A 24,136-nucleotide genomic window follows, 5' to 3' on the forward strand; every position below is an offset into this window, starting at 1 on the left:
GAGACAACAATATTGGCAGACCGGGTGACTAAAGTACGATACCAGGTACCCAAAAACCAGGTGCTGCTGCCATATCTTCATATTAAATGAAGATAAAGTTGACCACTTCTTGCGTAAGCCATTACCAAATCATATTGAATGTTATAATTTTTTTTTTTTACTGTTATAATTATAATTGATGATTAACTAACTTATGCTTTTTGACAGGATGCAATATAACTTTTATTTTGCTTAAATTATAAGAGAAAATCATGTAAGTTGGGTGAGTTAGATATTGAAAATTATCTTCAAAAATTATTTTGTTTTTCCATTTCCACATGTCTTCAAGATGGTTGAAGACATAAAAAAGTGCATCTACCATCTTTGAATATTTGGCAATTGATACTATTTTTATTCGTGGGAGAAAATCTCAAGAAGGGTGGATTAAGCTTAACTGTGATGGAGCTTACAAGGATTCTTCGGATCTAGCTGATTGTGGTGGACTCTTTTTAAAATTAGATGGCAAATGAACTAGAGGATACTCGTGTAAAATAACACCAATTATTTTTTTTAATTAATCTAATCTTTTATACTATAGTTTAAATGAAATGCAGTGTCATCGTGAACTTAACTTAGTTGGTAAGGACATTACATATTTATGCAAGGTCGAGGTACAAATTCCGAACTCCACTTATTCATCTTAGAATTTCTAACCAAAATTGATGAAAACAAATCGATAATAATAAAATGAAAAATAAAATATTTGAAAGAGAGAGTACATATGGTTTGAATTTTACATTATCTAATAATCTAGAAAAGAATCTAGAAAGCAATGAAAAAAAAGAAAAAAAAAATAATTGTTTGAATTAATTGTTGGTTCGAAACAAATGAAAACACCGAGACTCAAACACTACTCAAACAATCTTATTGAAATTATGAGGAAAGGACATAATTATAAAGGACAAAGAAAAATCTTTAAAAAATCTTATATTTAAAGATGAAAATAGTACATAATAATCGGATAGAAAAAGAGAGTCTAAGAGGAGAGGAGGGTTTGGATTTGTCTTCAATATTGATCATTATCAGTGCTCTTTTTTCATTTCAGCTTTGATGGCATTGGCCAGCTGATCATGAGCTTCTCCCCATGCATTTTCCATAGCAGCTGACCACATCTCAGGTACTGCTTCTTTTATGGTCTCCAAAAGTGCTTGCTTTGTTACCTTAACATATCAAAACAATGAAAAAAAATTAGTATATCATTGATCTTCTAGAAAAGTACGGTCTATTATAGACAACAGCACTCACAATATTGCAAGATTAAACTCATGTATATAGAGTGCTTAAATACATGTAGTAGTTTTCATTTTATTTTTCTCCTGATATATTGTTTTCTACAGTCCTCTGTAGTACCGATATTTCTGATTGAAGATGTATCTGATATCCGAACATGTTTGTGTCTAGTGTCTGACATGATGCCAGCACATGTGATTGCATTTAATTATGACATTTATAAATTAACACGAATATATTAGTGTTGTGTCTGATGTCTGTGTCTACCGACCGGTGCTTCATAGCTCATAATGAAAGTTAAATTAGTACTATTATACTATTACCTCAAAATGCTCTTCTTTTACACCTGTTTTGAAATGAGTGGCACCTAACTTCTTCAAGTTTGATTCTCTAACAGTAACTTTACTAGCCTTCCGCAGTTGAACTGCTGATTCACATGTCTACAAAATAACAAAATTAAGCCAATTAAATTGATATATGAAGAGACTAATAGTAATTCATCATTAATAAATTAATGGATTTTAATTGTTAAATAACCATATAAGCTTACCATGATAAACACAGACATGGCATGAGGCTTGAGCTTAGGATTTTGCTCCAAAGGAACATTTGAATCTTTTAAGAATGAGAACAATTGCTTAGCTGGTGGAGCAATCTCCAGTATTCTAACATGTCATAATCAATTGTTCAAAAAATAATGTTATGTTAGTAAACAATGTTATCTATCTTATCAGCTTAAAATATTTTTTTATTTTTTTTTTAACCAGGTATCTTCTACGCGCAACTGCTGAGAGTAATCTCTCGAGTCTTGTGAGACTCAAATGAGCAGCAAACTCTCCCTAAAAGTTTTAACGTTGCTGCATGCCTGATTCATGAATCAAATTCAGGACCTTAGTTAACCTAGAAGAGACCCGCGTCATCTCATCTATTTTTATTTTTTTCAAAAAACAAACCAAGAGTTGAAAAAGTGAATACTAATAAATGAAATGAATGACTTACTTCTTGAAAAACTTGAGACTGAGATCTCCAGAGTTGTTCTTGATTGCATTCCATGACTTCACCACAAGAGCTTCTTGCTCCTCTGTGAAACAATTTCCCTTGTTTTCTTCCATGTTAACAGCTACTAATTAAAGGTAACAGTGTCAATGGATAGTTAGGAAATTGTTGATTTTGTAGCTTCTGCTATGATACAGTTTATATGGTATAGTGAGATTCATTCAATGATTGAATATTAAGTTGGCTCTTGGTGTCAATGGGGAGTTATTTTACACTTTGGCAGCTTGTGCTTTTTCCAAAAAATTAGGAGTATTATATTTGTTTAAATTTTAAAACACTTTTATGTTTTTGTTTTCACCACCAGTATCCGGCCCACTGGACCGCTTAATCTGGTTCGGGGGTCAATTATGACATCAAGTGGTTCTAGCCCCTCACGGTTGTAGTTGTGAATAATTAGTCTCACGTCTTATTATGTTAAAATAAGGTTTTAATTTTAACATAAAATTTCTATGAAAAGCAGGAGAGAAAACAACACAAAGTAAAGAACAAGAAAACAAATAAAACTATAAAACAAATTCCAATATACATAGTGAGGCCTGCAGATCACTCATTTCTTTAAAAACCACAAACTCCAAATTTACCAATTCTAACACTTTTTTCTCGCATCCGAATGGATAAATCCGGACAAAACTATATTTTTTTTAAGGATGGATAATCCACTTCGGAATAATTTTTCAGAATAATCGCTCCTCTCCCCTTCATGAATTGCTCAGAATCCCCCATCCACCGAAAGATATATCTTCCGGTAGGTAAATTCTGCCGAAAGATATCTTCTAGTATCAAGTCGACCTTTTGGCTTTAGTAGTTTCTAAGACTTTCAATTTCATTTTAGTTTTTTCTTTTTGAAATTTCATTTTAGTTTTTTGTAGATATATTCTGTTATTATGTTGTTCTGCTTTTTATTTTTATTCATCCCCCCAAATCATAATTTGATTATTGCTTTGGAATTCCAACTAAACTCATTTTGAAGTATAAAGAGTTGTATTTACTCCCTATTTCATATGGACTAAAAATAAAATTAATGTCACAAAGCTATCAGAACATTAAACTATATTTAACTTAAAATTACTTATCAAATTGGCATTGGAATGCTGATCATGAGCGTCTTTCATTTCAGCTTTGATGGCATTGGCTAGTTGATAATGAGCTTCTCCCCAAGCATTTCTCATAGCTGCTGACCACATCTCAGGCACTGCTTCTTCTATTGTCTCCAAAAGTGCTTGCTTTGTTACCTTAACAAAAACAAAAATAATTGTCAAATAATACATTAGTCTTCTACAAAAGTAGTCTTTATAAAATTATAATCCAACAAAAGTAAAAAAGCATTCACAATTCAACATTATTGTTTCTCAATTTTCCCTCATTATACATATTTTTTGTAAGAGAGCTGCTATCCGAACAACTTTTTTCCAAACAACGTATAGACACCATACACCTCTTGAGTTTGTGCACGCAGCCAAAGACATGTGAAAAAATATTTAAAAAAATAGCCAAAAGGTATTGTTGTCATATTTTTGTCTAAATTTGTTGTTCAAATATCTTTTCTGTTTTTGCAAACGCTTACAGGGTCAATGAGAACCACCGATCTCAGTAAGGATTTTCAGTAGAACTTTAGTATAACGTTATGTCAAATATTAATAATGTAAAAATGAATGTAACAAATATGAATAGATGTCACAAATAAGCAATGCATAATTGTCAACTATGCTCATAAATCATAATATTGAAAGGTTGCATGTTCATACCTCAAAATGCTCATCTTGAACACCAGTTTTGAAATGGGTAGCACCCAACTTCTTCAAATTTGATTCTCTGACTGTGACTGTTCCAGCGTTGCGCAGTTGAGCTGCTGATTCACATGTCTACAAAATAACAAAAGCAGAATAAATTGACATATCATAATAGACACAGCTGAGCTTATGTAATTAATTTATGGTTGGTTAGTAATATCATTCTTTTTGTTTTCACCACTAAGTATCCAGCCCACTGGACCGCCTAATCTGGTTCGGGGGTCAGGTCTAGCATCAAGTGGTTTCAGCCCCCTCCCGATCACAGTTGTGGGGGGATCGAACTGTGGTCCTCCCTACCAAGTTCAGCGCTAATCACCACTGGACCGACTAATGATTGGTAGTAATATCATTCTAGTTTAACTCGACAAAGTTACAAGGTCATTATCTAAACCTCAATGGTACTAATTAATTAATGGATGTTAATTAGTGTTAAGCAAGATTACCATGAGAAAGACAGACATTGCATGGGGCCTGAGCTTAGGAGTTTGGTCCAAAGGAAAATTTGATCCCTCTAGAGTCTACGTCAGAGTCTTCTATCCCTCCAGAGTCTTCCATCCCTCCAGATTCTTCCATCCCTTCAGCTCCTCCTTTAATTACTTATCAGTGTCGTCCCCGTCCTACACAAGTTGAGGAAATCGTCATTGAAGAGACCAATGCTTCATCTCATGTTCCAATCTTTCAACCTGCTTCGGACCGAGTTGAACCGCCTATAGACCCACCAATAACTCTTCGCAAAGGTACTCGTACTCAAAACCCTTATCCCATTTATAATTGTTTGAGTTATCATCGCATATCTCCTTCCCATTATGCTTTTGTGTCTGCTATTTCCTCCGTGTCCGTTCCAAAAACTGTACAGGAAGCACTTTCTCACCCAGGATGGCGTCAAGCTGTGATTGATGAGATGACAGCTCTAGAATCTAACCAGACTTGGACTCTTGTCCCCTCACCTTCTGAGAAATCTATAGTTGGTTGTCGGTGGGTATTCGCCATCAAGGTAGGACCGGATGGTCAAATTGATTGATTGAAAGCTCGTCTTGTAGTTAAAGGCTATACTCAAATTTTTGGTTTGGACTATGGTGACACTTTCTCTCCAGTTGCAAAGATGACTTATGTTCGTCTTTTCTTATCTATGGCAGCTATGCGCAATTGACCTCTTCATCAGTTGGATATCAAAAATGCTTTTTTACATGGTGATATAGCTGAAGAGGTCTATATGGAGCAACCACCCGGGTTTGTTGCTCAGGGGGAGTGTTGGACATAAATTTGGTACTTATCAATTAAATATAGGTTGTTTACCAAATTTCCACGTAAACAGGGAGTCTCGTGGCTTTGTTTGTAGGTTGCGAAAAGCTTTATATGGTCTGAAGCAGAGTCCTAGAGCATGGCTAGGTAGATTAAGTTCAGTTCTTCATAAATTTGGCATGGTCCATAGCGAAGCCGACCATTCAGTGTTTTATACACATTCATCTACTAACCAATGCATTTATCTTGTTGTTTATGTCAACAACATTGTTATCACAGGAGATGACCATAGTTTGATCAGTTTGATCTATTGGTGGTGACAAATTTAGAGAACTTTCACCATAGGTTGACTCCAAGGTATCAATATCCCAAAGTTGATATTCTTGAGTAAAATTCTCCCCCTTAATATCAGTTTTGGTATAAAAGGGCTGATTCTCAAAGAATGTAACATCCATAGAGTTGTAAATTTTCTGGAACTTGGAGAATAACATTTGTATCCTTTTTGGTTTAGAGAGTAACCTACAAATATACATTTGAGAGCCCTTGGGTCAAGTTTACTAGCTTGATGGTGGACAAACACAGAGCAACCAAAGACTTTTATGGGAAGTGTGGATAAGACTCGAGTTTGAGGAAAACAGTTGGAAATGACTTGGAAAGGTGTTTGAAATTTAAGGACACGGGAGGGCATTCTGTTTATCAAGTAAGTGGCTGTTGAGACAGCCTCACCCTATAAAAATTTAGGCACATGTGTGGTGAACATTAGAGACCTTGCAACTTCTAGGATGTGTCTATTTTTTCGTTCTGCTATCCCATTTTGTTGTGGGGTGTTAACACAAGAACTTTGGTGAATTATCCCATGATTGTCCAAATATTCTCTAAGAGATGATTCAAAATATTCTTTTGCATTATCAGTTTTTAGAACTTGGATTTTAGTTTGGAACTGAGTTTGGATCATGGTATTGAATTTTCTAAATATGTGACCAAGTTCAGATTTTTCTTTCATAAAAAACAACCATGTTATCCTAGAGTGATCATCCACAAATAACACAAACCATCTGGATCCAGTTATATTTTTAATTCTAGATGGACCCCACACATCACTATGAATCAATGAAAATGGATGAGAAGCTTTATAAGGTAGCATAGAGTAAGAATGACGAACATGTTTAGAAAATTGACAAACTTCACATTGAAACAACTTTGGATTTTTATTTGCAAACAATGAAGGAAACATTTTCTGAAGATACAAGAAATTGGGATGACCTAGTCGATAGTGTCATAACATAATTGCACTATCCTTATTTGACTGACTCGACGACTCAACACGAATTGCATTGTGAGTTTGTCTTGGAGGAATTTGATCTGCTTCAAGTAGGTAGAGTCCTGAGCAAATCCTAGCACTGCCAATCATCCTCCCCGAATCCAAAGTCTGAAATTCACACAAATTAGAGACAGGTTTAGCAATACAATTAAGATCATGAGTGAGCTTGCTCACAGATAACAAATTGCAATCCAAATTGGGAACATGTAGAACAGACATTAACTCTATATCTTCGGAGAGAATGACTAAACCTGTACCAGCCACTTTAGAGAGTGTCCTATCAGCAATTTTTACAGACAATCAATCATAACATGGACTATAATGATGGAATAGTGATTTATCCCCTGTCATGTGGTCAGAAGCTCTTGAATCCACTATCCATGGTTTCAGATGTCCAGTTTTAACAGTAAAAGCACTTAAGAAATTACCTTTATGTGCTAGTGATGCAACTTTGGGACCTTTTTGGGAGGACATCAGCGAGAACATCTTTTGAAGAGCTTCAAGTTGTTCTTGATTAAAAGGACTGGATTGAGAAGCATGACTTCCCTCTTCACTTGAGACATGATTTCCCCGACTTTCCTTGTCCCTAGTATGTTTTGAGGGCTTCCAATCAGCTGGTTTTCCATGTATTTTCCAACATGTGTCTCGTGTGTGACCAAATCTTTGGCAATAGTCACACCATAGTCTTTTCGTATTTTTCAAACGATTGTCACCAGCATGATTATGGACTCCACGAGCTGCTAGTGCTGACTGTTCTGCTACAGGCAGAACAAAGGATTCTCCTAGCATCACTTTCTTCCTGCTTTCTTCCCTACGCACTTCAGAAAATACCTCTCTAATACTTGGTAGAGGTTTGGATCCAAGTATTCTTCCTCTCACTTCATCCAAGTTCTTGTTGAGTCCCATCAAGAACTTAAAAATTCTTTTCTTTTCCACGATCTCCTTGTATTTCTTGGAATCAGCTGTGCAGGTCCATTTATGCTCTTCAAACACATCAAGCTGTTGCCACTGACGTGTAAGGGTGTTATAGAATTGTGTGACTGAGAGATCTCCTTGCCTTAGATCTTGCAGCGTTGTCTCAATCTCAAAGATGGCTGATGTGTTGAGTTTGCTTGAATAGAACTCTTTTGCATCATTCCAGATCTCATTAGCTGTGGTGTAGAGATTGAAATTTTCACCTATTTCATTGGCCATGGAATTTATTAACCATGACATGACCATGTTGTTTTTGGTCTTCCATAGTTTGAAGGTTGGATCTCCTGTTTTTGGTGCAACAGTTTCACCAGCGAGGTATTCATATTTTCTTTTGCCACTGACAAACATCAAGACTGACTGTGACCATTGGAGGTAGTTGTTCCCATTCAGTTTGTGTCCTGTAATGGGAAGATGAGTAGTTGTCTCCAAGGCCACACTGGGATTAGTTTTGATTTGTGATGAGGATGCATTTTCGTCCGGGAGCAACACATTCTTTTATATCCGTTGATTGCATGAAGCGTCTTAGTATACCTGTGTCTGAAATGTCTGGTCGTATGGAAATAGAAACTCCTACTAATGGTTCTGTAACTACCCGTCTTGTATGTCGTGACTGTCCCGTAACCGTGTTTGGTAGACACTTTGGTATGGACCTAGTGTGTATCCAACTTAGTGGAATAGATGTTATCTTTGGTATGAACTGGTTAATATTTAATCGAGTCCATATCAACTGTTGTGAGAAGACTGTTGTGTTTCCAAAACCGGAGGAGAGTTTGCATTTGATGAGTAAGAAGGAAGTAGTAGAATCCTTGAAGGAACATGTGGAGGTGTATGCGTTGTTTGCATCCTTGAAACTTGAAGGTGAAGGTAAGATGGAAGAGTTACCGGTTGTTTGTGAATTTCCTGATGTATTTCCGGAAGATGTGTCAAATGTACCTCCGAAAAGAGAAGTAGAGTTTACGATTGATTTGGTACCTGGTACTAGCCCGATATCTATGGCACCGTATCGAATGTCAGCGTCAGAGTTGAATGAGTTGAAGAAGCAACTAGAGGAACTACTTGAGAAGAAGTTTATTCGACCTAGTGTATCGCCGTGGGGTGCACCTGTGTTGTTGGTTAAGAAGAAAGAAGGGAGTATGAGGTTGTGTATTGAATACCGTCAGTTGAACAAAGTGACGATCAAGAATAAGTATCCACTTCCGAGGATAGACGACTTGATGGATCAATTGGTTGGAGCTTGCGTGTTTAGTAAGATTGATTTGAGAAGTTTATTCGACCTAGTGTATCGCCGTGGGGTGCACCTGTGTTGTTGGTTAAGAAGAAAGAAGGGAGTATGAGGTTGTGTATTGAATACCGTCAGTTGAACAAAGTGACGATCAAGAATAAGTATCCATTTCCGAGGATAGACGACTTGATGGATCAATTGGTTGGAGCTTGCGTGTTTAGTAAGATTGATTTGAGATCCGGATACCATCAGATTAGAGTGAAAATGGAGGATATACCAAAGACTGCTTTTAGGACGAGGTATGGTCATTACGAGTATTCGGTGATGCCTTTCGGTGTGACCAATGCACCTGGTGTTTTTATGGAGTACATGAATAGGATTTTTCATTCGTTCTTGGACAAGTTTGTAGTGGTGTTCATTGACGATATTTTGGTTTACTCAAAATCCGAAGAAGAACATAAAGAGCATTTGCGGATTGTTTTGCAAGTTTTGAAAGAGAAGAAGTTGTACGCGAAGTTGTCGAAGTGTGACTTTTGGTTGAAGGAAGTAAGTTTTCTTGGTCACGTGATTTCAAGTGGAGGAATAGCGGTTGACCCATCGAAAGTTGACGCCGTATTGCAATGGGGAACGCCGGAGTCTGTTTCTGAGATAAGAAGTTTTCTTGGATTGGCCGGTTACTATAGAAGGTTCATTGAAGGATTTTCGAAGTTGGCTTTGCCTTTGACGCAATTGACTCGGAAGGATCAAGCGTTTGTTTGGGATGTGAAGTGTGAGAAAGTTTTCAAGAGCTTAAGAAGAGGTTGACTACTGCGCTTGTGTTGATTTTACCGGATGCTAAAGAATCTTTCGTCGTGTATTGTGATGCTTCGAAGATGGGACTGGGAGGTGTACTTATGCAAAAAGGTCAAGTTGTAGCGTATGCGTCGAGACAGTTGAAGGTTCATGAAAGGAACTATCCGACACATGATCTTGAGTTAGCCGCAGTTGTGTTTTTTTGAACAAGAGCCGCAGTTGTGTTTGCATTGAAGGTGTGGAGGCATTATTTGTATGGATCGAAGTTCGAAGTCTTTAGTGATCACAAGAGTTTGAAGTATCTATTCGATCAGAAGGAGTTGAATATGAGACAAAGAAGATGGCTAAAGTTTTTGAAGGACTATGACTTTGAATTGAGTTATCACCCCGGAAAAGCTAATGTGGTGGCCGATGCGTTGAGTAGGAAGTCGTTGCACATGTCATCACTTATGGTGAAGGAGTTGGAGTTGATCGAAGAATTTCGAGATTTAAGTCTAGTGTGTGAAGTGACTCCTAAGAGTGTGAAATTGGGAATGTTGAAGTTGACGAATCCTTTTCTAGAGAATATCAAAGAATGTCAAAAGACGGATAAGAAGTTAATGGAGAAGTTGGCACTAGTCGTTGAGGAAGGAAAAGAGGCTAATTTCAAAATTGATGAGAATGGAGTTATGAGGTTTCATGGAAGAGTGTGTGTAGCCGATGTACCCGAGTTAAAGAAGATGATTATGGAAGAGGGTCATAGAAGCGGAATGAGTATTCACACGTGAGTAACCAAGATGTATCAAGATTTGAAGAAGTTGTTTTGGTGGCCAGGAATGAAGAGGCAAATTTCTAAGTTTGTTTATGCTTGTCTAGTTTCTCAGAAGTCGAAGATTGAGCATCAGAAACCGTCTGGTTTGTTGCAACCTTTGTTTGTACCGGAATGGAAGTGGGATAGTATTGCTATGGATTTTGTGGGAGGTTTACCCAAGACTACAAAAGGTTACGAAGTGATTTGGGTGATAGTAGATCGTTTGACGAAAGCCGCACATTTTATTGCTATTAAGAAAGGTACTTTGGTGCCTAAGTTGGCCGAGATCTATGTGGAGCAAATTGTGAAGTTGCATGGTATTCCGTCGAGCATTGTTTCGGATCGAGATCCGAGGTTTACTTCGAGATTTTGGGAAAGTTTACAAGAGGCTTTGGGGACTAAGTTGAGGTTGAGTTCGGCTTATCATCCTCAGACAGATGGCCAGTCGGAAAGGACAATACAATCTTTGGAAGATTTGTTGAGAGCTTGTGTTTTGGAACAAGGAGTGAGTTGGGATTCGTGTTTACCGTTGATCAAATTCACGTACAAATATAGTTTTCATTCGAGTATTGGAATGGCACCTTTTGAAGCTTTGTACGGGAGGAGGTGTAGAACGCCGCTTTGTTGGTTTGAATCCGGAGAGAGTGTGATTCTTGGTCCGGAGATTGTGCAAGAGACTACGGAAAAGATTAGAATGATTTGAGAGAAGATGAAAGCGTCTCAAAGTCTTCAAAAGAGTTATCATGACAAGAGGAGGAAGGACATTGAATTTCAAGAAGGTGATCATGTTTTCTTAAGAGTTACATCGACTACCGGAATTGGACGTGCTTTAAAATCGAGGAAGTTGACGTCGAGGTTTATTGGTCCATATCAGATTCTGAAAAGAGTGGGGAAGGTGGCGTATAGGATTGCTTTGCCGCCATCATTGACGAATTTGCACGATGTGTTTCATGTATCACAATTGAGGAAGTATGTAAGAGACCCGTTACATGTGATTGAATCGGATGATGTTCAAGTAAGGGATGACTTAACCGTCGAGACTTATTGAAAGAAGATGAAAGAGAAACTGAATATTGAATTTTCATTTTCTTGTATTGAATTGAATTAGTTACAGGCAGTTACAAGTTCCTCATTTATAGTAGATGGAACTATGACCTGCTATAGCAGGTTTTATCCTAATTGTGACTGCCAGCTGTCATAACTGCCTAATTACACAGAGAGTAAGCTTTGACTCAGCTAATTACACATAGAGTAAACTTTAACTAAGCTATATTTATAATCTGTTGATGTATCTCTAATACCCCCCCCCCCCCCCCCCCCCCCCCCCCCCCCACAAGCTCAAGGTGGGTGGGTGAGAGGAGGAGCCCACATTGAGCTTGGGTCTGAGAGCAAGAAACTTAGCAGAGGAAAGGGGTTTGGTGAATAGATCGGCCCAATGGTCAGTGTCAGGAATATGTACCACCTGAAGCTGCTTAGCAAGGACCTTCTCTCGGACAAAGAAAAGATCAATCTCCATATGTTTTGTTCGAGCATGAAGAACAGGATTGTGTGCGAGAGCAACTGCCGATTGATTATCACATAACACAAGGGGAGTGGTGGAAGGCACAAGCAATTCCTGAAGCAAGGTTTGAATCCATAAGATCTCAGCAGTGACATGAGCAAGGCTTCGATATTCAGCCTCTGCACTAGATCTGGCCACAACTGGCAGCTTACGAGACCACCAAGAGACAAGGTTGGGACCAAAATACACAGCAGCACCAGAGGTACTTCTTCGATCATCAGAGTCAGAAGCCCAATCAGCATCACAAAAGGCCTTGATGGAAGGAGGCTGATGAGAAGAGAGAGGGTGAAGGCGCAGATGGTGATCCATAGTGCCCTTAAGATAACGCAAAATGCGTTTCACTGTAGTCCAATGAGATTCTAATGGATGGGACATGAACTGACAAACTTTGTTAACAGAGTAAGATATTTCTGGCCTGGTGATGGTGGCATATTGCAGAGCACCCACTACAGACCTATACATGAACGGATCAGCTAAGGCATTAGAACCAAGTTTGCTGAGCTTGCAAGAGGACTGCATAGGGGTGGAGACAGGGCTGCAGTTAAGCATTTTGGTCCTTGTGAGAATGTCTCTAATGTACTTGGATTGATTGAGAGCAAGAGACCCATCAGGCAGTGACTTAACCTCAATCCCAAGAAAATAGTCCAGATCACCTAGATGCTTGAGAGAGAATGCTTGATTAAGTTGAGTAATAAATGACTGGATGAGAGAGGGAGATGTACTAGTGAGAATAATATCATCCACATAAACAAGGAAATAGAGAACATGACCGGAAGCTGAGTAAATGAACAGGGACGGGTCACATCTGCTAGCTTTGAAACCCAACTTTAATAGAGTAGCTTGCAGTTTCTCAAACCATTGCCTAGGGGCCTGCTTGAGGCCATAGAGAGCTTTATTGAGCTTGCAGACCAGAGAAGAGTCACCTTGTTCAAAACCTTGAGGTTGTTGCATATAGACCTCTTCAGTAAGATGCCCATTAAGGAAGGCATTGTTGACATCCAACTGTTGTAAGGACCATTTTTGTGTGATGGCAAGGGTGAGAATCAGCCGGATAGTAACAGGCTTCACAACTGGGGAGAATGTCTCAGTGAAGTCAATCCTATGTCGTTGGTGAAAACCTTTGGCAACTAAGCGTGCTTTATACTTGTTGAGAGTGCCATCAGAATTTTGTTTAACACGAAAAACCCATTTGCAGCCAATTGAAGATCTATCAGATGGTAAAGGCACTAGTGTCCAAGTGTTATTGGCCAATAAGGCATCATATTCAGCTTGCATTGCAGTTTTCCATTCAGGCACCTGAAGAGCTTGTTTAACAGATGCAGGCTCAATGTGAGTAAGAAGTAATCTGGGCTCAAGACGAGGCTGTGTAACATCTTTGGCTCTTGTGAGCATGGGATGTAGATTAGATGGTTTGTGGACAACTGGTTTAGCTTTAGGAGGGATAGGGGGAGCATTGGGAGGTGACAGTGACTCGGGAGATGTGACAGGAGGAGAGGTGGGAGATACAACTGGTGAACTAGCAGAAGGTGGGGGACTATTGGGTATTGAAGGGCTTGGTGAAGAGGTAGGTGAAGGACTGTGAGATGGATGGTGGACCAATGGTGATAAAGTAACTGCAGAGGACTTAGAGGGGACAACAGAGTGAGGAGAAGTAAAAAGATCAATAAAGGGAAAACGTGACTCATTAAAAATAACATCCTTGGAAATAAAAAGTCTACCATTAGGTGAAAGACACTGGTACCCTTTATGAGAGGGGGAATATCCTAGAAAAAGACACTCATGAGACCTATAGTCAAGTTTATGGGTGTTGTAGGGCCTGAGGAGAGGAAAGCAGGCACATCCGAAAACTTTGAGAAATTTATAATCAGGGTCTTGATGAAATAAAAGTGTATAGGGTATTTTAAAATCCAAGGGTGCAGAGGGAAGTCTATTGATGAGGTAAACAGCTGTGAGAAAAGCATAGTCCCAATAGGAAAGAGGTAAAGAAGCCTGACTAAGTAAAGTGAGGCCGAGGTCCACAATGTGTCGATGTTTCCGCTCAACAACCCCATTTTGATGATGGGTGTGAGGACAAATCAATCTGTGTATAACCCCCAGGTCTTTGAGAAACTTAGTGAAAGGTCTGAACTCCCCTCCCCAATCAGTTTGAAGTGCTTTAAGGGAGTGACCAAATTGTAACTCTACCATAGCTTTGAATTGTTTAAATATAATATACGCATCAGACTTGGATTTAAGCAAATAAATCCAAGTGAACCTAGAGTATGCATCTACAAAGGTTATATAGTAGTTGTAGCCTAGGGTAGATGGTTGAGGAGATGGTCCCCACAGGTCACTGAAGACCAATTCAAGAGGATGAGTGTATTGAGTGTGTGAGGGTAATGAATGTAACTTGTGGGCTTTACCCATGCAACATGATGTACAAAAAGTAGAAACATCTTTATTAGAATTGAAAGGAATCTTACAATGCTGAAGTACAAGCTTAAGAGTATTACTGTGAGGATGACCTAGGCGTAGATGCCACATATATTGACTATTCTGTGTAATACACACAGGATTATTTGCAACAGTAGTCTGTGTAATACACACAGGATTATTTGCAACAGTAAGTGAATTAACAGAAGGAAATTTAGCAACAGACATGGAACTATTAGAAGAAAGAGACTTAGGTACTAGGGGAGGCTTGCCAGTATGCAGCCTAATAGCGGGAAACTCATAAAGACCATCAGATCCAACTTGACCTTGGAGAAGAGTAGCATTATTTGCCTGTGATTTTACAAGACACTCATTAGACGTAAAAACAAAGTAGACAGTTATCTTTACAAAATTGAGAGACACTAATGAGGTTCTTAGTGATGTGAGGTACATGTAGTAAATTATTGAGTGTAAGGTTTAGGTGAGGGTGTGTAGGGGAAGGAAAAGTGCTTGAACCAGAAGAGAGAATAGGCAAACCTTGACCGTTTCCTATGTAAATTTGATCGTGACCTTCAAAAGGTGTGAGTTGCTGCAAGTTCCGTGAGTCACCAGTGACATGAAACGACGCTCCAGAGTCAGGGAACCATGAGTTGGAGGTGGATGGTGCAGCATTGGTAAGGAATGCACTAGGTGGAGCCATAGTTAACTGAGCTTGAGCTGGTGGACGCATCCATGTGTTTTGAGGAGGAAAAGGTGCATAGCCAAAAGCTTGAGGTGGAGCATTACCATAGGGATTACCATAGGGATTTCCATAGCGAGGCTGAGGCACAGGTGGTGCAGGATTGCCTTGAAACTGTTGATTGAAACGATGCCAGCAATTGAGAGCAGAATGACCAAATTTAGCACAAACCTGACACTGCAGATCAGAGTTCCGACCTCTACCACGGCCACCACGTCCACCACGACTGCCACGGAAGGAGTTGTAATCCGATTCAGGAGACGGCAGGGGAGGTGATTCAGTAGGAGGAGTTTCGTTGGAATCACCATTGGTCACAGGTGCAGTAGAGCTGGAAGCATGAGTTAGGTTAAGCGACGCAACATCAGAAATTACACGCTTCTTGAACTTTTCCATACGTTACTCATGAGCAAGGAGAAGGACCTCAACTTCATCAAGATCAATTGCATCAAAACATCCTTCAATAACAGAAACTACAGGAGCAAAATCAGAGGGTAAGCCTTCAAGAATGACATCGATGTGATGCGACGGAGGAAGCGGATCGCCGATGGAGGCGAGAGCATCAACTGTCTTCCGGATCTGGAGAAGATACTCCTTGACGGAACGATCGGCTAAGGTATGAGTGCGAAGTTCAACACGAAGATGACGTGCTTTTGCACGGATCTGCTTCTGAAAGTAAGCGAATAACCGATCCCATAGTTCATGTGAAAAGGAGCATCCAATCATGCGAGTGAGGATTTCACTCGATAAAGTGGATTGAAGCCAAGAGAGAAGCATACCGTCGCGAGAACGCCATGAGAGATAGGCCGGATTTGTGACACCGGCGGCGCGATCAGAATCAGTAAGAAACTGCGGTGGAACGCGAGGACACACCACAAACTCAGTGAGGTTGTGTGCGTTGATATACGGCTCGATCTGTTGCCGCCACAAAGGAAAATTGTCTTCGGTGAGTTTCTCGGAGATCTTGAGAGAAAACTGTAGTTTCTGCGAATCGGAAGAGAAAACAGAGGTGCCGGCAACGCCGGAAGCGGAGGAGTGCGGTGGTGTAGTTGGTGCCGCCATGGATCGAACTACACTACTGATACCATATTGAAAGAAGATGAAAGAGAAACTGAATATTGAATTTTCATTTTCTTGTATTGAATTGAATTAGTTACAGGCAGTTACAAGTTCCTCATTTATAGTAGATGGAACTATGACCTGCTATAGCAGGTTCTATCCTAATTGTGACTGCCAGCTGTCCATTAATTGCCAGCTGTCATAACTGCCTAATTACACAGAGAGTAAGCTTTGACTCAGCTAATTACACATAGAGTAAACTTTAACTAAGCTATATTTATAATCTGTTGATGTATCTCTAATAAGACTATGCCTTTGAGGATTGAAGGAAGAGAAGTGAAAAGGTTGAGAAACAAAGATATCGCCTCGGTGAAGGTGGTATGGGGAGGACCCGCTGGTGAGAATGCGACTTGGGAATTGGAGAGTAAGATGATGAGTTCGTATCCAGAGTTATTTCCAGATAATTTTCGAGGGCGAAAATTCTTCAAGGAGGGTAGAGTTGTAACGACCCAATTTTCATTTATTCGTTTTTGTGTGTTAAAATATTTTATTAACGTGACATTTTAATTAAGTTAATAACTTTAGCTATTTATCGAGTACTTTGGTTATTAAGCGAGTAGTGAGTGTTAACGCGAATTGGGCCAAGCTAATGGGCTTGAGGCCCAATGGGCCTTATGAGCATAGTAGGGGGCGCCATATGGCCAAGAGAGGGAGAGAACATTCATTTCTCATGTTCTTTGTGAGCGGTTAGAGAGAAAGGAGAGCTCAAGAGAAGCTAGGGCAAGAGGAAAGCAAGGGATTCAAGATCAATCGTCGTGTTTTCTTCGAATCCAAGTATGAGAGTAGGTTTCATAATCGTGGGTGACTCGAGGAAGGGGAGAATGTCGATTTCTCCTCACCCGAACTTCCTCCACCCCATTTTCGTTTTAGTTGTGAATGGATTTTCTTGATAGAAATCGATTCTAAGGTTCATAACATGCTTAACATGCTTTTAACATGATGAATGAACGAATTTAATGGTTAAATATGAGGTTTATGAAAGATTAAACTCAAGAACTTTGTGTTCTTGAGAGTTTTGATGAAAAAGTGTTCAATCCTTACTTTTTCGATGTTTATGATGTGGATCTAAGAAATGAACTGTCCTTTTGTGTTTATCCATGTTTGTTATACTTGAATACAAACTCATTTGGGATTTATAACATGAAAAATGAGATTTTTGGGTGATTGGAGTGAAAACGCAGGTTTTGAGTTTTCCTGACAGGAGGCCCTCGCTAGGCCTTCGCTCAGCGAACTGGTGGCGAACAGCTCGCCACAGCTAGCTGCAGCTCCCCACGAGCAGGTGTTCCACTTTGGCTCGCCACAGCTCGCTGCAGCTCGCCACGAGCAGGTGTGGTTCGCTTTGGCTCGTTGAGCCTTCGCTCAGAGAACAGATCGCTACTTCTCGCCATGAATCAGTATTTCTCTGGTAGTGTTCGCTGATGCTCGCTACAGTTCGCTAAGCGAACAGTCCTGAGACTGCAACTTTTGTTGATGTTTGTAAGTATAATTAGACACTTGTAACATGGTTTAATGGTATTCTTACATGATTGTTGATGCTTATAATGCTCATTGCTAATCGTTAATGATTGTTAATCGTGTATGAAGTTATAAATGAAGAATATTAAGGTTTTGTTAATCTTAATAATGAAGTATGTTGGATAGTGTTCCACATAGTAAATGACGAGCTTTATGCTAAATAATTGTGAGTGAATTCATGAAAAACATATACATGCATTCATGAATTGTTGTTGTATATTGGATATTCCAATAAAGACGGATATCGAATTATATTTATCCGATAAAGACGAATATTAGAGGTGAGATACTCTAATAAAGACGAAACGGTACCACATGCATTAGATATGTCTAGGGTGACATTGCATGAAGTTGAAGCATTAGAATGCATTAGGTTATGTGTACATTTATGTGATAAGTGATGTGACACATGCTTGACTAATTGTGATAGTTGATGATTGATGTTTGAGTATTCGATTATATGTGTTTTAAGAACTTATAATTGAATGACATATGTTGATGAATATGTATAATTGTGAATTATGCATGTATATTAAAGGAGTGTTTAAATACCATTTTACTTACACTTATATTTTGATTATGTTATTTAACTCTCATGCTTTGTGTTATGTTGTGCTGGACCGTTGGGGGTTCAGATACTCAGGTTGAGGATCCGGCTCAGAGTTAGAGAGCTTGCTCGTGCTTTGTGGTAGCGCACTTTTTGGTGAGGAGTTTAGCTTAGACTACTCCTTTAGATATATTTTGTATATCTTTTTTATGGGTTGTATAGAATTACTCTGATTAGGTGTTTACCGTGTCGGGTTATTCGCTTGAATTGTACTTAAGCCTGTGATGGCATATTTGACTTTGCTAATCCTTATCTTTTTGTTGTAAACATGATATCCTTGTTGTTGATATGGTCTAGAGCCTAGGGATATTTATGTGAACAATATGGTTATTGTATGATAAACCACAATGAACTATATTTGTTTTTAATTTCCGTTGTGCTAGCATGATTTAATTCTGCCGTGGTTTTGTAGTATAATCGTGACGCCTAAATTTCTTAAGTGTTTTATTTATTTATATTCAATGAAATCGCGTTAAGGGGTTTGGGTGTTACAATAGTGGTATCAAAGCAAGGTCGGTTCATGTGGAACGAATTAGGATCAGTTGCCTATATATTCAACTTGTGTAGAGACAACACTGTTGATATTATTTTCTAAGTCTGTTCTTGGATTGGTTGGTTGTTCAAGATCATGGCTGGAAGGGGTAATGGAAGAGGTAACAATCAGATGGCAGATGCAATAGCTACCTTGACTAACATCGTGGCTAGAGATCATCAACCCGGGAGGGAAGATGAGATGAGGTTGGAGCGGATCATGAAGCATAATCCGAAGCTTTTCACTGGAGGCTATGCTCCGGAAGCTGCTGTCAAGTGGATAGAGGAAGTTGAGATTGTCTTTGAGGCTATGAGGTGTACCGAGGAGAACAAGTTAACCTTGGGTACCTATGTACTTCGTGAAGTTTTTCAAGATTGTATCAAGTTGCCTCCTGAAAGGTCTCAAATGCATCGCATTAAATTGTTTGAAGAGCACAATCCAGTCAATGTCAGGCCTTATAGGTATCCCCACCACCAGAAGGAAGAAATTGAAAGGCAAGTTACTGAGTTGCTTGAAGCAAAGGTTATACGTCCTAGCATGAGTGCATTCTCCAGTCCTGTGATTTTGGTAAAAAAGAAGGATTGTGTGGATTATAGAGCTCTCAACAAAGCCACAGTTCCAGATAAGTACCCTATCCCTATAGTAGATGAATTATTGGATGAACTATTTGGATCTACTATTTTCTCTAAGATAGATTTAAAATCTGGTTATCATCAATTAGAGTTGCTGAGGAGGATATACACAAAACTGCATTTAGGACTCACAATGGTTATTACGAATATCTAGTAATGCCTTTTGGGTTAATGAATGCTTCTGCTACCTTTCAAGCCATAATGAATGACATATTCAGGCCATTTTTAAGAAAATTTGTGCTAGTATTCTTTAATGATATTTTAATATATAGCAAGGACCTAGTTGAGCATCAATTGCATTTGGAGCAGGTCTTGACTGTTTTGTTACAACACAGTTTTGTGGCTAATCAAAAGAAATGCAAGTTTGGCTGTCCTCAAGTAGATTACTTGGGCCATATCATATCTGGAGCAGGTGTAGTTGTTGATCCTGAGAAAATCCAATGTATAGTGGACTGGCCAAAACAAAAAAATGTCAAAGGTGTACGTGGATTTTTAGGATTAAAGGATATTACAGGAAGTTCATTAAAGATTATGGCAAGCTAGCTAAGCCATTAACTAAAATGACTAAGAAAGATAACTTTAAGTGGGGAATAGAAGCATCTCAAGCTTTTGTTCTATTAAAGAAAGTTATGACAACTTCTCCTGTGCTAGTGCTTCCAAATTTCTCCTTACCATTCGAAGTGGAATGTGATGCAGCTGGTAGGGGAATTGGAGCTGTGTTGATGTAGAAAAGACAGCCCATAGCCTTCTTTAGTAAGGCTCTGTCTGATGGATATTTATCTAAATCTGTTTACGAAAAAAATTGATGGCATTGGTGTTAGCTATTCAACATTGGCGCCATTCTTTGTTGGGTAAACAGTTCATTGTATATACTGATCATAAGAGTCTTGAGCATTTCCTTCAACAAAGACTCTCTTCTCCTGATCAACAATGCTGGCTTGCAAAGCTTTTGGGTTATCAGTTTGAAGTACAGTATAAACCAGTGTGGGAGAACAAGGCTGCTGATGCCTTGTCCAGATGTAATGATGGTGAGTTCACTACTATGGTATCCTATCCTACCTGGTTAGATGGCAAGAATTTGATACAGGAAGTGACAAATGATTCTGATATTCAACAGATGGTGGTTGAGTTGAATATCAATCCTTTGGGAAAACCTGGTTTTAATGTGAAGCAAGGATTATTATTTTACCATGACAGGTTGGTTTTATCTTCCAAATCACCTTCCATTCCTATGTTACTTAAGGAATTTCATAGCACACCCACTGGAGGCCATTCTGGATATTTGCGAACTTATAGAAGGTTGGCTGAAAACTTGTACTGGATTGGAATGCAAAGAACAGTGAGGGACTTTGTGCGTGCTTGTGATGTCTGCCAACGGCAGAAATATGATTCTACCACACCTGGAGGTCTTCTCCAACCCTTACCAGTACCTAATGCTATTTGGGAGGACCTGTCTTTAGACTTTATCACGGGGCTGCCTAAGTCAAAAGGGTTTGAAGCAATATTGGTTGTTGTGGACAGGTTGTCTAAGTATGGCCATGGCATTTTACTTAAACACCCTTACACGGCCAAATCTGTGGCTGAGTTATTCGTGAAGGAGATAGTCAGACTTCATGGTATTCCAAGCTCAGTTATTAGTGACAGAGACCCACTCTTTGTAAGTCACTTTTGGATGGAGCTTTTCAAATTACAGGGCACTGAAGTGTTAAATAGGTGCCTGGAAACTTATTTGTGTTGTTTCACTTCCGATCAACCAAAAACTTGGTCCCATTGGATTTCGTGGGCAGAATTTTCTTATAATACCACATTTCATATTTCTATCGGTAAAACACCCTTTGAAGTGGTATATGGACGACATCCTCCAAATTTATTGAGGTTTCTAAATAATGAAACAAAAGTGGCAGCTGTGGCAGTCGAGTTGAGTGAGCGAGATGAAGCTCTCAATCAACTTAAAGTGCATCTATCAAGGGCACAAGAGAAGATGAAACACCAGGCTGACAAGAAGCGCAGACAAGTGACATTTGAGGTAGGAGAATGGGTTTTTCTCAAGTTATGCCCTCAGACAAAATTATGTGGTCAAAAGGATTTATCAAAAATTAGCTGCTAGATTTTATGGTCCTTTTCAAGTTATAGAAAAGCTGGGGAGAGGTGGCCTATCGTTTGAAATTACCAGATCATTCTAAGATCCATCCCGTGTTCCATGTTTCACTGTTGAAAAAGGCAGTTGGCGACTATCAAGTGCAAGGAGATCTACCTAAAGAACTTGAAGTGACTGATGCTGAAGATGTGTATCCGGATCAGGTTTTGGAATCAAGAGTGGATATGCGAGGAGGTGTCTCAGTTCCACAAAGCCTCATTAAATGGAAGAATCGTTCTATTGATGATGTTACTTGGGAAGACACTGCTTTTATCAGAGGACAGTTTCCTAATTTCCTTGAGGACAAGGATGTTGAGAAGGAGGGGGGAATTGATAGAAACTTGGATGAGGAAATGGATTTAGCATTTGGGCCAAAACCAGGAGTTTGGGTTTATACTAGGCAACGTGGTAAGATGAGTAAAGAATAATGACGTGGCTATGTGAAAGGAAGGAAAAGCATGTGACTAGTACTATTTAATAGAAAGAGGTGTCAGGGAATAATCAGATAAGAATATTACTAGAAGTGGGGTCACCTGTTGGTTATTGGGGAGCACATGCTCTTTGGGATTGGTAGTAATCACTATGATTTGTTATTTTCTCTTTCTTGTCTTTTACAGCTAAATTGTACTCATCCATCGTTTCAATACAACTTTTCCTCTGTTTTCCTTTATCATTCATTATTTTACTCAGATTCCTTCACAATCATTTATAAATCAGTATAAAAACCCATCAATCTCAAGCAACATTTGTTTCAGCACTTCCAAACCAAGGACTTGGGTCGACTAAAATATTTTCTTGGAATTGAAGTAGCCCGGTCAAAATCAGGTATTGCCATCTCCCAGAGGAAGTATGCTCTAGACATTTTGGAGGAGACTGGGATGTTAGATTGCAAGCCCATTGACACACCTATGGATCCAAATACCAAGCTTATGCCAAATCAGGGGGAGTCTTTTTCAGACCCGGGTAGATATCGAAGATTGATAGGAAAGTTGAATTACCTTACTATGACTAGACCTGACCTATCATTTGCCGTAAGTGTTGTTAGCCAGTTCCTTAATTCTCCTTGTGATAGTCATTGGGATGCAGTGGTTCGTATCTTGAGATACATAAAGGGGTCTCCAGGAAGAGGAATAGTTTATGAGAATAGAGGTCACAATAATGTTGTTGCATATACAGATGCTGGCTGGATGTCCTAGTGATCGACGTTCAACATCTGGTTATTGTGTTCTTATCAGAGGGAATCTTATTTCTTGGAAAAGCAAACCGTTGTTGCTAGATCCAGTGCAGAGGCCAAATACTGAGCTATGGCTCTCACCACATGTGAGCTTATTTGGTTGAAACAACTTCTTGACGAGTTAAAATTTTGCAAGATTGAGTCAATGAGTCTCATTTGTGATAACCAGGCAGACTTACATATTGCAGACAAAGCACATAAAGATTGATTGTCATTTTATCCGTGAGAAGATTCTTTCTGGGCAGATCGTTACATCTTTTGTGAACTCTAATGATCAATTGGCTGATATTTTCAGAGGTCCGCGAATATCTTATATATGTACCAAGCTTGATGCATATGATATATATGCACCAGCTTGAGGGGGAGTGTTGAGATATTGCCTTGATTTAGTTTCCTTTATTACTATTATGTGATATTTTGATTACATCTTTATGTTGTTAGCACTTATTATTCTCCCTATAATTTGGGGATCTTGATTGTAAACTTTTGATTATAAATACATCAGGCTGAAGGCTTAGTCCTTCAAGCAATTCAACCATTTCATTCAAGAATATTTACATGCACAAATAAGAGTATCAATCTTACCTGAAGAAGGTCAACATAAGATTTTCCATCATGCTCATCTGACAGGCTCCTTGACCAAATTTCAACTGTTTTATCAATATTTCCAGCACATATTAAAACAAAAGAGTTGCAGCTAATGTATTGCCAGCCCCTAGGGGTGTACATGGGTTGGGCAAATTCGGTCGACCCGGTCAAACCCACCCAATCCAACCCAAAAAAGTGGGTTGGGTCGGGCAAGTGGGTGGATATGGATTTCAAAAATGAAAAATCCATTAAAAAAATCGGGTTTCGGGTAAAACCGGACCCAACCCAAAAAACCCACTAACCCACTAGTGTTATGTTTCTTAAATTTTTTTTATGAAAATACTAAAGATTTTTTCATTTGATTATTAAATATTTTTATATTGAAAATGAGTTATACTATATTTTACGAAAATAAAAAAGATTGAATAATTTTTATAAACAAATATGATAACTTTTCGCATTATTTTTTTAAAATTTTAAAAAATTGAATAATTTTCATAAACAAATATAGTGATTCATGGTTTAGTCATTTGATATTAAAAAAAGCAAAAAAATCATTTGGATAATACGCTATCCAGCCCGTAAATTAGTAGATTTACACAAAAA

The 24,136-nt window shown here is 38.8% G+C and overlaps 1 protein-coding gene across 1 annotated transcript; it reads right to left on the reverse strand.

The window, feature by feature from the left end:
- Positions 1-890: 890 nt before the first annotated feature.
- Positions 891-23,637, reverse strand: LOC123913107 (non-symbiotic hemoglobin 1-like). The gene is made up of 8 exons (XM_045963714.1): positions 23,528-23,637; positions 4,559-6,786; positions 4,071-4,187; positions 3,395-3,557; positions 2,269-2,389; positions 1,820-1,934; positions 1,593-1,709; positions 891-1,199 (listed from the first exon to the last, which is right to left on the reverse strand). Exons 2-8 carry the CDS (start codon positions 4,574-4,576, stop codon positions 1,062-1,064), a joined length of 789 nt encoding a protein of 262 aa, XP_045819670.1. The 5' UTR covers positions 4,577-6,786; positions 23,528-23,637; the 3' UTR covers positions 891-1,061.
- Between the last annotated feature and the right edge of the window lie 499 nt (positions 23,638-24,136).

Source organism: Trifolium pratense, linkage group LG3, assembly GCF_020283565.1.
Source record: "Trifolium pratense cultivar HEN17-A07 linkage group LG3, ARS_RC_1.1, whole genome shotgun sequence".
NCBI lineage: Eukaryota > Viridiplantae > Streptophyta > Magnoliopsida > Fabales > Fabaceae > Trifolium > Trifolium pratense.